Source organism: Mizuhopecten yessoensis, unplaced genomic scaffold (genome assembly GCF_002113885.1).
Source record: "Mizuhopecten yessoensis strain PY_sf001 unplaced genomic scaffold, ASM211388v2 scaffold8937, whole genome shotgun sequence".
Classification (NCBI taxonomy): domain Eukaryota; kingdom Metazoa; phylum Mollusca; class Bivalvia; order Pectinida; family Pectinidae; genus Mizuhopecten; species Mizuhopecten yessoensis.
This window is the reverse complement of record NW_018407797.1, coordinates 558,374-574,032: the sequence shown is the minus strand read 5'-3', so window position 1 is coordinate 574,032 and position 15,659 is coordinate 558,374. Positions and strand designations below refer to the sequence as shown.

At 35.7% G+C, this 15,659-nt stretch overlaps 1 protein-coding gene across 1 annotated transcript in view; it reads right to left on the bottom strand.

Moving 5' to 3' along the window:
- The window catches only part of LOC110456880 (PAX3- and PAX7-binding protein 1-like), a 28,092-nt gene that overhangs the window by 8,611 nt on the left and 3,822 nt on the right, over positions 1–15,659 (bottom strand). Inside the window, exons 2-12 of the mRNA XM_021507910.1 lie at positions 12,664–12,839; positions 10,954–11,056; positions 9,381–9,510; positions 7,395–7,507; positions 6,852–6,916; positions 6,197–6,384; positions 5,517–5,706; positions 3,071–3,188; positions 1,441–1,516; positions 1,044–1,156; positions 597–796 (exon numbers count right to left, since the gene is read on the bottom strand). Coding sequence (XP_021363585.1) covers positions 597–796; positions 1,044–1,156; positions 1,441–1,516; positions 3,071–3,188; positions 5,517–5,706; positions 6,197–6,384; positions 6,852–6,916; positions 7,395–7,507; positions 9,381–9,510; positions 10,954–11,056; positions 12,664–12,839 — 1,472 coding nt within the window. The remainder of the gene's footprint in view (positions 1–596; positions 797–1,043; positions 1,157–1,440; positions 1,517–3,070; positions 3,189–5,516; positions 5,707–6,196; positions 6,385–6,851; positions 6,917–7,394; positions 7,508–9,380; positions 9,511–10,953; positions 11,057–12,663; positions 12,840–15,659) is intronic.

The window sequence follows — 15,659 nt, the reverse complement described above, 5'->3', positions numbered from 1 at the left end:
TCCTTCCTATAATGTCTTTCTCTTCCTTACAGTATCTTATTCCTTCCTATAATGTCTTTCTCTTCCTTACAGTATCTTATTCCTTCCTATAATGTCTTTCTCTTCCTTACAGTATCTTATTCCTTCCTATAATGTCTTTCTCTTCCTTACATTATCTTATTCCTTCCTATAATGTCCTTCTCTTCCTTAAAGTATCCTATTCCTTCCTATAATGTCCTTCTCTTCCTTACAGTATCTTATTCCTTCCTATAATGTCCTTCTCTTCCTTACAGTATCCTATTCCTTCCTATAATGTCTTTCTCTTACTTGCAGNTTATAAGGGATTTAGTCTGACAGTTAATTGTAGCAAGAGATATAATCGTGTATCAATGCAGTCATTACACATGAACATCATCACCGACGTCTCTCACTCACTGTCTAACAAGCAATGGAATCTTTCAAATTTTCGTCACAATTTTACACAAATTCCTCGGCCAATATCTGGACACCTTGTGATCTGAAATCCGACCAATTCATCATCATTGGTATGAACGCATTTCCTGGGTTACAAATTTCACAATTCATGTTTAACAGGTAAAATATAGAACGGATCATACTTCAAGTGGGTTCCATTGAATTAACTGAAGTCGCACAAATGGATTGAAGAGGTTAGGTAAACAGAGTCCAATGTAGGCTTCAGAGTAAGTCTCTCCATATTCTCGTTTCCAAGATTCGAATCTTTCTCGCACACAAGTCACTTCCTTGAAATCCTCTTCTACATCTTCAAACAGTCTAGCCACACCAGAATCGATGGCATCTGAAAATAGATCACAAAATCATCACATAAAATAAATTCAGTTATCTTCTAAACAGAAAAGGATTATTGTACCACTGCTGGCAAAACACTAGAAAATTAGGCTGTGTTTTTTTCGTTTCGTGTAGCGCACTTGGGCCAGGTCACTACTGTTGACCAGGTAGCAGCAATCCGAGGTCCAGAGTTCAAATCCTGGTCTAGCCTCGCTGAACATTTATTCACAGTGTTCTGTTTACTCGAAATATATTACCTTTTTCTAAATTGAATTTTGTAATATCAGACTGATTTTCCTCATCGTCAGAGGACAGTCCCTCATGATGGCCTCGTATGCTCTTTACTTCTCGCTTTCTTCGCCTCCTGGACCTTCACAAAAACAAGATAGAATTTGATAAATTTCTACACAATAACTTTTAAATTAGTAATTTAACAGATAGAACTTTACATTATTAACAAGATAAAATGTTCTTTACTATAGTTTGTTAATTGTACGCTGATTGGGTTCCTTGAAGAATTCAAAGTTTGAATATTGTCAGCATTGTACAAGGCCCTTCATGAAAATCCCACCTGTTTTCATGTAAATCATTTACAAAGCATAGTAAACACTCATGAAGTGTGTGTAACCTGTGTTTGACCTCATACAGCCTTACCTTCTAGCTTCACGCTCTGCTACCCTCATCTGTTTGGCCTGTCCTTCAGATGACTCCATCACGATCTTAGCCTTACCTAAATGGCAAAAAATATCTACATTATTTATTGGTTCTAAAATATGGATGAATCTTGCATGGTCAATCCCATACAGGCTAGACAATAAATGTAGCCCAATGGTCCGAGACTAGTGAAATGTCCAGCTGGACTAGTGGTTCTGAAAACAGCCAGCCCAATTCACTGATATTACTTATCCATATTGAATCATATTGGGTTGGTGGAAATTGTGTATGGGCTAGTAAAATTGGAAACTATCAGTTAAACTGACTAGCGTTTTAAAAAAAAATATTTCTAACCCTGGAGGTCAGTAAAGCTACTGAGGAACAGGTTTACAGTCAACATGCAGTCCATCCAGTCTTAACTAACCCCTGTATGATGTGAGAATTGACACAGACTAGAAATTTGACACATGATAAGTTAGGCAATTTGTCACTGGCCCACTATAGGAAAATGCATAATGGGTCAATGAGATTTATGAACACAAGGTGGAAGGCTGAGCCTTAAGAAGTAGTCTTACTGACCCGTTATATTGCTATAGTGAATCGAAGCTGAGCCTCAATTAACCTCTATATTCCTACTGTAGGTCCAGATCAGTGACAAACTACAAACCACCTGTTTTCAGGTTCCAAAACTTAATCAATATTCTATACTTTTATATATACTTCTTCCAATAACAAGTCAAAATTGGCATCAAATTGGTAGTTGATTTTGCTGTCAATAACGTCATGCATGTGACATATGCATCCTGATGGCTTTTCCACAAAAATCTCACTTAACCACTCTAGTCTCTAGGGTGTGAAAATTATTGACTAGTGAAGAAACGGCAATCATGTCCCAGAGTAATAAATCATATTTAATATTTCTTTCGGCAGTGAACTTCGTTCAACTGCTGACAATTGACAGTTATAAAGGGGTACAACATCCAAGGATCAAAGTTCAACTTGAACTTTATATTTCAATTCTGTCAAATTCTCAAATGCTAATTGTTTCCATATAAGATGGCAGACGATTGGACAAGGCATCATGACATCATAGCATATGGTCTTTGGGGCAGGACCAGCCAAAAATAAAATAATTGTAATCAAGCAATTTAAGATTCCCTCAGGTTGTGGTTTACGTAGGCAGTTTGTCACAGTCAACTAAATGAGGTTCAACGTAACATAAAGAAGTTTCAAATCCAAAATAATATTTTTTATAACATATGGTCTATAATGTGTACAGTGGATGAATATTTGACCTAAGCTTTTAAGGCCATAAACAGCACTCTAAAATGAGATTTCTACTTAAGACAGGACATCTGATCATGAGAATAATTAATGTTCTAGGCTAGCATAAGATTTCGAATGCATCAGCTTAAGATTTCTAAGATATCAGCCTAACATTTCTTATCTATTGGCATAAGATTTCTAATGTATCAGCAAACAATTTGAAGGTAACAGGGTAAGATTTCTAATGTATCAGCCTAAGAGTTCTAATGTATCAGCCTAAGAGTTCTAATGTTTGGACTTTTGAGTGGTAGAACATTCGACCATGAGGGACATACACATCAGTGGACTGTAGATGGATACCGACTTGTCATGTAGTCCTGACACTGATCGCGTACATCCTGCTGTCGTCGGGATACCAACTGCTCGGACTGGCGTCGCAGCAGATTCAACATCCTCGTCTCCAGGTCATTGATGATGGGCACCTGTTATAAAATCAATGTCATTTATTACCAGATATTCTAATAGTTACAAAAAAAATCCCTTTACTTTTCAAACTGTAATAAGTGTTTGGTAAGTTCTGATAAGTCCAGCAGAATCTTGCATACAATGTTCTATTTCTCATACAATTAGCATACCCCGGTACTTACATACAATGTTCTATTTTCTCATACAATTAGCATACCCCTGTACTTACATACAATGTTCTATTTTTCATACAATTAGCATACCCCAGTACTTACATACAATGCTGTAATTCTACAATGTCTTGTTTTTTACATGTCTTCAATTTTAAATAATAATGTCTTGTTATTATAAAGTGTTTAATTCTTTAATAAAATGAAGTCTCATTTATACATCAAATATTTTGCTTTCATAAAATGTCAAGTATCTTCTTATTCCTTCCTATAATGTCTTTCTCTTCCTTACAGTATCTTATTCCTTCCTATAATGTCCTTCTCTTCCTTACAGTATCTTATTCCTTCCTACAATGTCGTTCTCTTCCTTACAGTATCTTATTCCTTCCTATAATGTCCTTCTCTTCCTTACAGTATCTTATTCCTTCCTATAATGTCTTTCTCTTCCTTACAGTATCTTATTCCTTCCTATAATGTCTTTCATTCAACATATTTGTATACAATGTCTTACAACGCTGCAAGAAAAGGGCAACTGTTGCAGATTTCCCCTGCAACACTCAATTAATTTCAATTCAAAGAAGTTAAATCTGTGAGTGAATATCTTTATAACTCATTAAACGATTCAAGGACATAAAACCATGTAAATGTTCTTGAGGTCGCAGCAGCATCTCAATACAAACAGTGATTTATGTATCTGTGAACAAATATTATGGCTAGATTCAAAATGTCTTTGGGAATCAATACCAAATTAATTTAAGGAAGAAACATGACAGTCTCCGTTAACAAAGTTCAGTGGAATAGCTGACAAATCAAAGTCTTATGTTTTCAATAGCAACCTAGCTACCAGATGTTGTACACAATGTTGTATTTGGAGCCCCTTTCTTTCACCACAAGACCATAACACTCGCAGTATGGCTTCAGATCCATCAATAACTAGCACTGTTATGGTTTGGCTTCTGAACTCCTAATAAGCAGTGCTACAGTTTGACTGATCAATAATCAATCTTACTTCGAAAAGGCTGCCAACAAAATGGACACCTTCGCATTCAATTAAACCAACTAGATATTCAACATCTACACTTTAGTCTTTCAGTTTTCCCCAGGTTTTGAGGATTAAGACTTGTGTCGATGTGTACCTATTAAATACACACTGCAAGTTGAGATTCATATTCCCTTATTTTATTTTTTATTTTTTTAGTAATAAGTCAAAAGGCACTGTATATCTGTTTTGACTCTACCTAGAGGGAGGACCTTGAAAAAGACACAGCAATGAGCATCTTGTAAATACATGTTATCTGATACACAAGGACTTGAAGGTCATGGGCCAGGATGTTTTGTGAATTCTTATTTCATTGTATGGCTCTGACACAAGAGTTGTTAAAATGTTCTGGCACAATGTAAGCATTAGTCCTTTTATAAATTAAGTACAAAATAGGCAATTATACCGATATTCAATTGACAGAAGCATTTCTTTTGTATTTTTATAAATTATTGAAATGGTTTCTTTCATGAAAGTCACTCATTGAATATTAATAAGCACATTATTTTGTATATGTCATTTGAGACAACAACCTAAATGACCTGCAACATATCAGATAATCTGACATCACTCCGAAGAAGTTTAAACTACAACATAAAGTTCCTATGATAAGTGGTTCAACCGAAGCAGAATCCTGCAAAATTATTGTCCGGGATACAAAATATTTCTAAGTGATGCACTTTTCATGTAACATGCAATTCAAGGCCATTTTCAAACTTATCATAATAGAAACTTGCAAAAAGGTAGACCTGTAAATTTTTTCATCTTTTCTCAGTGAGTATGATAAACTTTCACCTTGTTTATTTATTATATTGATGATTTTTAAGATTTAAATTATGAATTAAACAACTCTTGATGATAGAGGCATGACATTACCGTCTTCAAAATGTCAAGTTGTCACTTTAAGCATGTCCTTGCTGTAATCCTTCATCACCCTGGACCAAACGGGGAGACTTGCATTGTGTCAGGGGAGCTAACCCTATCATTCTCATACACAATGCAAGCCATCCTAGTCGACATGTTCTAGGTTGGTTAAGGATCGGTCATAAGGAAATGCTGGCTGACACACATTTGAGTTTGTTAAAAGGAGCGACAATATCACAACAAAAGACATCTAATAGGCGTTATCAACCCACCTTCTCATTGAGACATTCAACCAAGTCTCTCACATACCCCCTCATTTCTTGGAAGAAGCGATATCGCTTCTCCAGTGCATCAACACTGCCTTCGCATGTGACAGTGCTTTGATCAGCATCGTCAATGTCAGTGATGAGGCTTTCCCGTTCCTGTGTGTGGCGCCGGCTGACTTCCTCCATAGAATCAAGTCTGAAGCAACACAAAGAGGTTTACTAGGTTAGAGCAGCTGATGTTTAGTGCCGTGTTATTTTCAAGTTTTGATGGAAATTCATAATTTGTATTTACAGCTATATTACTGACTGTATATATTACAAGTACCAAAATATTTGTTTTTCGTTGGAAAAATCTGAAAATATCCATTGGCAATTCTGGAAATAATTGTACCAGTGTAAGCTGTTCATGGATATTTGCTGACATGATGAATTTGCCCTTAATGATGAGAGTGTGAAAAGAGCCAAATTTAAACTCCATCAAACATTTCCCATTCCTGGTTCACATTACTGCAGAAATAACACTTTCAGGGAGATAAACTTGTATACATCATCTTGTATGGCTACGGATATCTGGCAACTTGGCAGTGGAAAAAAAAAAATCATTTCCAATGTAGATTCAAAATTTCTTATCTATGTATTCATCAAGAGTTTTGAGTAAATCTTTTAAGTTATCAAACATGAAAGACCTTTCTTTGAGACGTTTCTTAATGACATCCATATTGATATCTGCCAGGTTGTTGGTCTTAGACATGGCGGTGAAAGGTTGGAATGTAGTGGCGGTGGTGGTAGACTGGTAGGTGTAGCCATTACTCTGTCTAGTACCCTCATCAGACGCCTCCTGATCCTCGGTTTTTGTATCCACGGGCTGTCCGACCTACCAACAATGTCATACAAGGCCATAACGCAAAGTCAACACTGAAAATAATTTCTTTCAACATCTGAAACAATTCTGCCTTTGCTTACCATGTTAACACGTTGAGGACACAACATTTTCTTTTCACTTTATGCAACACATAAGAAGTTTAGCAGAGGAGTATTGTATTTCGTAACCAAATACATATTTTCAGGATTTGAAGGAAATTATTTCAAGGCCCCATACCCGACAATAGTTTTTTAATTATTTGTTGAAATAAAATATTAACAGTCAAAGAATTGATGGTGACAGTTTAAATGACATAATTACATTAGTGCATTAATTTTCCCAGAAGAGTATTGTTCACATTTCTGTTAAGTGATCAGAACATATACCACTTCACAATGACCGGTCAGGACACAGTTGCAGCCTAGAATTGGAGGTTGATGTTATAAAGACTTGTCGGTGGGTGGTCATAGATCACTTACCGTGACTCCTTTCCTGATCTGTTGTGCCTCCCACTCCCTCTCTTGGTCACTTTCCTCGTCACTTCCTAAGTACAAATATATCATTCCGATCATGTATAAAGTTCTGACAATATTTTGGTTATGCCATAACAATTTTTAACTATTTACAAACTTATATAAAGAAAACAAGACGTTGATTAAGCCTGTATCTTACACCTAGTTGTATAATCTTTAAACTGTTTTTCTATTTATTCCCCATTTTGTAAATTTTACCGAGTAATCACAGGAAAAAGCAAATAAATCTGAAACAAAATCGTATTCAAAAAATCCTATTTGAATAGGAAAAGTACAATTTCTGCAAAGATAATGCATGTCAGAGGAAAACAGTGTAATCTTAAATAACCCTTTCACCACTGTAGACCATAATGAACTCCTCCAAATTAATGCACATTATAGTCCACTAAAATTGCATAGGGGTGAAAGGATTAACAAACTGGCACATGAAGTAAAATGGACAACTTTTTTTCAAAACTAATAGCAATCTATTGTTTGATTCTTTATTACCATGCTCTGCAGCCAAGAATTGGTCCTTGATACGCTGCCGTTCCAAAGCCTCGACGTTTATAGTGAAGTCTATTCTGCCATCTTCATCTTCACTTTTATCATTGTCATCCTCTCTACAATGGATAACAAGACATGGAGTTTCTGTTTCTTACGAGATGGATAAAACAAGTCTATAGAAAGTTATCATTTTGGGGAAAATCTGTCCAGCTACAAAAAAACTTTGGGATATAACGCAGATGTCATGAGATAAAAGGAATCATCACATACATGATTGGTATTTAGTCCATTTCGCACATAGTGTGCTACCATTACTGCTATGCATTGGCAATGTCTTGCCATGCATTCATATTAACCATTCTACATTTTATATAACTGACTCAAGATCACCCATCATCTGCTACAGAATGACCAGTCAGATTTTATATAAATCAAAGATCCACCATATGTCTTCACACATCCCATCTTTTTGCTTACAATACAACTATATATTAGACTGATAGTGTTGGTTTCAGCAAATGAAACATAAATCAAAATCAGCCTGCCCTTCACATATCAGAATCTATATGCAGATACATGCAAAATATACCTTTACAGAACCTGTCATGAACTGATATAATCTAGATGTCATAGATGAAGCTGTACTATCTGGTGACATCTCTAGATCTGTAGATCAGAGTTCTTGATCAAAAATTCACATGTCAGTCATTTGGTCTGACATTGATTTAGCTTTTGTCAGCCCAATTTTTTATCTGGATTGGGAAAAGTCGTCAGTTCTATTTCTATTCAAAATGTATGCATGGTTATGGAAGAATACTCGTAATTAAAGGCATTTGCTGTTGTACATTGCATGTATTTGCTGAATATTTATTTATTTTTAAGAATCAATTTAATTCATATTCAATTTCATATTCAACTTCAAGGTATCTTTTAACATTTCTGAAAGTATCACTCTCACTCATATGTACTGCTGCAAGATGAATGTGTGATTTTTTGTCCACTCGTTTAGTAATTTTTGGAACCAGCAATGAAGAGATTTTTTTGCTTGAACCTTGCATCATATTTGCCCCAGCATGAGTACTAGCCTCGTCTGTCAATACACCTATATAGCTATAATATAATCAAGGTTGCTAACTCGGTCCCCCTAGTAAAATTACCCAGTTCCAGAAAACATGTGATTTTGCCATAACCGTTCGTAGTATGACACTGTTAGCAGTCTAGATCAACAGGAAAATATTTTTTCTTTAATTTGATGTGTGATTTAAAAATTTGCCATAAATCATGCAGTATAATTTTCGGTAGACTCTGTGAAACATCGAAAAATGGTCGAATTTCAGTTGGTCGGACAGTGCTGTCCACAAGATGACACGCTAAATCCCTAATGGGTAGCACATAACACACGGCATGTCAGCTACTCAATGTCAGTAGTGTTTCTACGATAGGAAACAAACTTACTTATATGATAGTTCATGGCCTTACATTATCATGTTGGACACCCTAGTCCAGTTTTCAAGCTGGTCAGGCCGACGATCAGAAATCTGAACAGAGCCTGCAATTTTCTCTAACTTCTGTGACCACGACTGTGATTGGCATCTAAATTTAACTGACCAATCAGAGCCAAGGGAGAGAAAATGGAAGGCTCTGTTCGGATTTCCCATCGTCAGCCTAACCAGCTTGAAAACTGAACTCGGGTGACCGACATGATATCGCGACCAGCACTGGGAACGAACCTGAATATTTGCACAATAGTAACATCGCAGGAATTTTACTGTCGGACACCTGGACCGACATATTGGTTATTTTTGTCGGACTTAGATTTTTTTAGCATTGGGAACGAACCTGAATATTTGCACAATAGTAACATCGCAGGAATTTACTGTCGGACACCTGGACCGACATATTGGTTATTTTTGTCGGACTTAGATTTTTTTATCGGCCAAACCGATAAAACTGATTAATTTAAAGAACTCTGGTAGATCCTATGCCTACCTGACGAGTCTAGACGAGGCATTCTCTGGCTTAGCTGCGTTATCCAATGGCACAAAGTCTCCCATGTTTCTGGCCTGCTGTCTCTTTTTCCTGATATTGTGGATCATGTTGGCATCTGGTATTTCACCCTCTGTAACACACGGTATTGACAGTATTGATTAGAAAATACAGTACTGAGTTAATGTTCACTCAGCCCAGAGTCCAGAGGCTCAATTTAATCATAAACCTGTGGATAATACTAACAGCAGAGGTTGAAAGTATCCACAGATATTTGGATAATACCCTCTCTCAGATTAATCTGTGCCATTCTTTAATGTAAATGGGTAAATTCTCTTAGCAGAAAAAAATGCCACATCTCTTTAAATTTTCATCTGAGATGAAAAATTTACTGATTTTCTACAAGTTACTCAGCCAATCTGATCATTTTCTTCCTGTTTTCAAGATTTTTTATGCTAATGCTTTTTCTCCTTTGTGCAAGAACATTGACAATTGTATTATATGTTAAACTTTAAATAAATATTTTTCTAATACAGTATAAGATATTTAATTTGTTTAAGATCTAAAGGATCCAAAGGCCCAATGGGTCTGCATCGCTCACCTGGTATTAATCTCACAATTGTAACCTTAAGAGTGGGCTAAAATAAAGCTACAGACAAAATATCAGTGTCTTGACTTAAGTCATTCGAAAGAATCTGTTTAATGATCAAAACATATTTACCCCTGTGACCTTGAAAGTCAAACATGGACATTAAATTGAACAAACTCTATAGCCTTCCTCACAGAATGCAACCTGTCAAACATCACCCTAAAGCCCATATACCTTTTGTTTATTGAGGTGACTTTTAAAGATTTATGCACTGTGCATTTGAACAAACTTCGTAGCTCTTCATCCCAGCATACTACTGGCCAAATATCACCCTAGGCATTTTCGTTATTCAGAAGTTGTTTAAAGATTTTAACATATTTGACCCCTGTGACATTGAAAATAGGCAAAGGTCATTCATTTGAAAAAACTTGGTAGCTCTTTATCCCAGCATGCTATACTGGCCAAATATTATCAGCCTGGGCCTCTTGGTTATTCAGAAGAAGTTGTTTCAAGTATTCAACATATTTGACCCGTGTGACCTTGAATATGGGTCAAGATCATTTCTTTTCGCAAACTTTGTCAAGCTTCATCCCAGGAACCTATCAACCAAATATCACTCTTCTGGGCCTTATTGTTAATCAGAAGGTTTTAACAAATTTGACCCCTGTGACCTTGTATATGGGTCAAGGTCATTTCTTTTTGCAATTTGTTGGGCTTCATCCCAGCAACCAACCAGCCAAATATCATGTCATTTGGCCTGTTAGTTAATGAGAAGAAGTCGTTTAAATGGAAAAGTTGACGCCGGACGCCGCGCCACGGCATAAGCTCGCTCACATGGCCCATTGGGCAATCTATCTCTTAGTTCCAGAGAAGTTGCTTAAATCAATATAGCACAATTGCCCCCTTCAGAAAAATATTATAGAAAGTTTTGCAATGAAGGGTTTCTTTTCAGAACTAAATCAATGAATTATTTGTAGTGACACCTACTTCCTAACAACTTGTGTAGAGTGCCTTTGTCCTCTTCTTCACTGTCTAGATCCACGGCTGCGGCATCATCACCATTCAATGTCATAAACTCCTCTCTCAGTTTCTGAAACGACAGTACCACAAAACATTTTAGTTCAGGAAAAAAAACTTGTGCAAATCATCAAAATATTTTGTTGTAGCTACGTATTACAAAACCTCAATTGACAAGCTAACACAAATTTCCAAGAATTTCCAAGTAAATCATAACTTCTAGGAAACACAGCTTCCGTAAAAATACATTGTATATATATCATTCAAAACTTTACATTTAGTTTTGTAAAATCTGCATTATTCTTGATCTTTTAACTCAATTTCTTTCCATAAGCCTTTGACAGTTCTGTGGAAAGACAAGAATTACAATTTAAATATTTCCCCACATGTTTAACTTTCATGCACTTCTGTGCTAGCCGATAAAATTATGATTTAATGATCACAGGCTATACTACCAGAACTTTTTTCTAAATGTTATAATTATTTATCATCCATTTATCGTCAGCTATTATTCACAAATCAACGTTCAATTCATGCAGCAAAATCTTTGTTTTATACTAAAGCTGTTTTTTAATCCATGAAAAAATAAACATATTCCACCTAATAAACTTGTGTGCCATGCCTTTAATTATAATAAGAGCCCTTTATGAAAAGGTTTTTGGTCTAAACATCCACATCAATCACCATAATTTACCATCTTATTTTAAGTTATGTCATGCCATTAATTAGAATTGTGTAATGTTCTAAAATCAACTGATTTTTCCAAAATTGGCAATTGCAATAACATGGTTCATACAAACTTTTGACTTCAGAATTTAAGGACTTTTCAAGGGTTTTTCAAGACAAATTTTGAAAATTCAAGGGCTCTTTTATAGTGCAAAATAAACAAACAATTTTTATTAACAATAAGGCCTTGATGGGCTGGGATTGAAGGAAAGTCATTGGCATCTGTGTTAGGATTTGGATAAGGAACAGTCGACGTAGGTCTCGATGTATTTGACGTTGAAGTAGAGGTATTAATATAAAAGTCTGTCAAAGGCCGAATCTAAGTGGTGTCCGAAATTTTCACGCGTTTTTGACTTTTCATATGTGATGTTAGGGCGTATTCCCCCATCTTGCCAAGATCGATAATTCTGTTACACAGCGAGCACAAGGCAGAAGTCCTATCACCCTTGAACTCCCTCACCCAAAAAAATCTGGGGTCATCAAGCCATTTACAGTTTAAAACACACTTCTCCATTGTAGTTGTTCCATTCGTGTTCCCCTCCTGTTAAAAATACTCTTAATGCGCATGAACATCTGTCACTTTGGCGCTTTGACTACGAGACTTACTCAATTCAAACGCACTAATACCAAGAATTAAAAAGTAAAACTAGAAACTTCATCAGTATATGTTTTCCGGATTTATTAAAAATTACGATCTGCAATTTGACGATCAATCTGTGTTAAAAATAAATATTGTTTGCGACGAATGTTTACAAAATACTGAATTAACATGACAGAAACGGATACCCAACTAACTTAACTGATTTTCAAGAGGTTTTTCAAGGGTTTTTCAAGACAGACATCAAATTCAAGGTTTTTTTCAAGACCTGTGCAAACCATGTTATTATATAAGTCTCCAGAGCATGTACAAGGTCAATAACAGCAAAGCAGTAATTCTCATCTGAAGTAAATTACCCGGATCTTTTCATCTGCTTCCTCTTCAGATTTCTTAGGAGGTGGTGGATCCTTGGCACTGGAGTTTTCTTCTGTAGCTTTTGAATACTCTTCTTTCTCCTTCAACTTCTCCTTCTTCAGTTGTTTGGCTAATCTTTTGCTCTGACTGGATTTCTTTATTTTGAAAACATCTCCATCTGTAATTGAGGTTAAAATGAATTACAATTCTGTCATTTAACACAATCTTCTCACGATTGTACATATTAACCAACAAATTAAGTGAGTACCTTTGAATGAATTCCAACTTCTATTAATAATGTGGCATTCAGATGAAATGATCAGGGCCGTTATCACTGAAAGTGTTGAATAAAGAGTTGTTATTCTATGGAATAGGGATGGACAATAACTTCAATAACTAAGATACCTACAGGTACACCGATTCCTTGTGAATCTTTACAAATAATATGATTGTAGTAAAAACGTTTTTGAAATGCAAGAAAATGTACCTTCATAATATATAAAAATATTATTTTTATAAATTACATGTAATAATTTCGAGTAGTAACCTTGCTCAAAAATATTATTTTTGAAAGGAGGACCTAGGTGCCAATCAATTCTGTCATTTATCATACAGGTCCAGTACACTCTGCCGATTGAGCTACAATGTACATGTACCTATATAGCTATATATTCACCTACATATTACATTATAGCTGCATTGAGCTATATTTTCTCAGATTTCATTTTTCATTAAATTAAAGCAAAGTCGCATAAACAATAAGGTTTATGGTAATGTTGACTATAAAAAGCATACAGTTAGATGTTTATTTTCATTTTTCATAAACGTGAAATTTCCATTTTTTACACCATTATTTTTTTAAAAGAATACATATATTTAATATCTTTTGTTATCAACCTAATCATAAAATCTTCTTTTAAAAGCGACTTTGTTTCGTTTTCCTTAAAAAAGAAAATCACATGAAAATAGCTCAAAAGAGCTATTTCAGATAGGTCAATAGAGCTATTATAGGTCTTTAAAGCTATATAGCTCAATCAACAGAGCGTACTGGACCTGTTATGGGCCAGAGGTTCTATGTAGGAAGCTAAAACAATCATTTGAGCTATCTGATCTAAAGCATGGGCAAGATTTGGGAACAAGAGGCCTACAGTATTTATTTTTGTTGTTGAAATATGTACCAATTTGAGTAAAAGATAGTTAAGTATAATGTTAACTCATTCCTAGACCGATTTTCAGTGAGATCGGCCTATTAGAACTTGTTTTTAAGTTTGAAATAGGTATTTTCAAAATGGCGGCCATGGCAGCCAAATTGGATTTCTGATTGACCCAAAAAATAACAACACTTTGTCAGGATCATGAGTCGATCATTCCTATAAATTTTCAGTTCAATCGGCCAAGTAGAACTTGACTTTAAGTTTTAAATAGTTTTTCAAAATGGCGGCAGTGGCGGCCATATTGGATTTCTGATTGTCCTGAAAAATAACAACACTTTGTCAGGACCATGAGTAGATCATTCCTACCAACTTTCAGTTCAATCGGCCCAGCAGAACTTGACTTTAAGTTTGAAATAGTTTTTCAAAATGGCGGCCGTGGCGGCCATATTGGATTTCTGATCGACCCGAAAAATAACAACACTTTGTCAGGACCATGAGGCGATCATTCCTACCAACTTTCAGTTCAATCGGCCCAGCAGAACTTGACTTTAAGTTTGAAATAGGTTTTCAAAATGGCGGCCGTGGCGGCCATATTGGATTTCTGATCGACCCGAAAAATAACAACACTTTGTCAGGACCATGAGGCGATCATTCCTACCAACTTTCAGTTCAATCGGTCCAGCAGAACTTGACTTTAAGTTTGAAATAGGTTTTCAAAATGGCGGCCGTGGCGGCCATATTGGATTTCTGATCGACCCGAAAAATATCAACATTTGTCAGGACCATGAGGCGATCATTCCTACCAACTTTCAGTTCAATCGGCCGAGCAGAACTTGACTTAAAGTTTGAAATGTAAAATGTTAACGGATGACGGACGACGACGGACAAAAACAGATAGCAATAGGTCACTTGAGCTAAAGCTCAGGTGACCTAAAAATACAACATTAAAATTACAGGAAACAGATGGAAATGATCATTGCCTTACATTTTAAGAACGTTTATCTTATTAGAAACATATCATTAAAATAAAATTACGATACTCCTAGAGTATCCCTTTCTCTTTAACAGGTTGGGTACAAAGGGCGCATATGGGTAATAATCATACATTTGGATAACAGTTACCCATTTGCAGTAATAATTTTATTACTCAGATGGGGTATCAAGTGAAATAACAAGAGGCCCATGGGCCTTAACGGTCACCCGAGTCCTACAGTATTTATTATTGTTGTTGAAATATGTACCAATTTGAGTAAAAAATAGTTAACATTAACTTAAGTTTGTCAGGACCATGAGCTGATCATTCCTATACCGAGTTTCAGTTAAATCGGCCTATTAGATACAAAAGTTATTTTCAAAATAGCGGCTGTGCTGTGGCAGCCAAATTGGATTTCTTATTGACACGAAAAATAACAACACTCTGTAAGGACCATGAGTAGATCATTCCTAACAAGTTTCAGCTAAATCGGCCCAGTAGAACTTGACTTTAAGTTTGAAATAGTTTATCAAAATGGCAGCCATATTGGATTTCTGATCGACCCGAAAAATAACAACACTTTAATTGTCAGGACCATGAGTTGCTCATCCCTACCAAGATGTGCATACTGATAGCACATATAGTTCTTTTAAACACTTGGAGTAAACAAGAGGCCCATGGGCCTTAACGGTCACCTGATATATTTATACAGAGAGTTGATTTTGTTTTTAACATGAACAGAAATATTATTCAAAGTGACAAAAAACAATAAAACCACCTTATTCAATATCTAGCATACAGATTTCAGACTAAAAAGTATTTGAAACTAGCACCTCTGATTCTAAACAAGGAAAATGAAGAAATTTTAGCA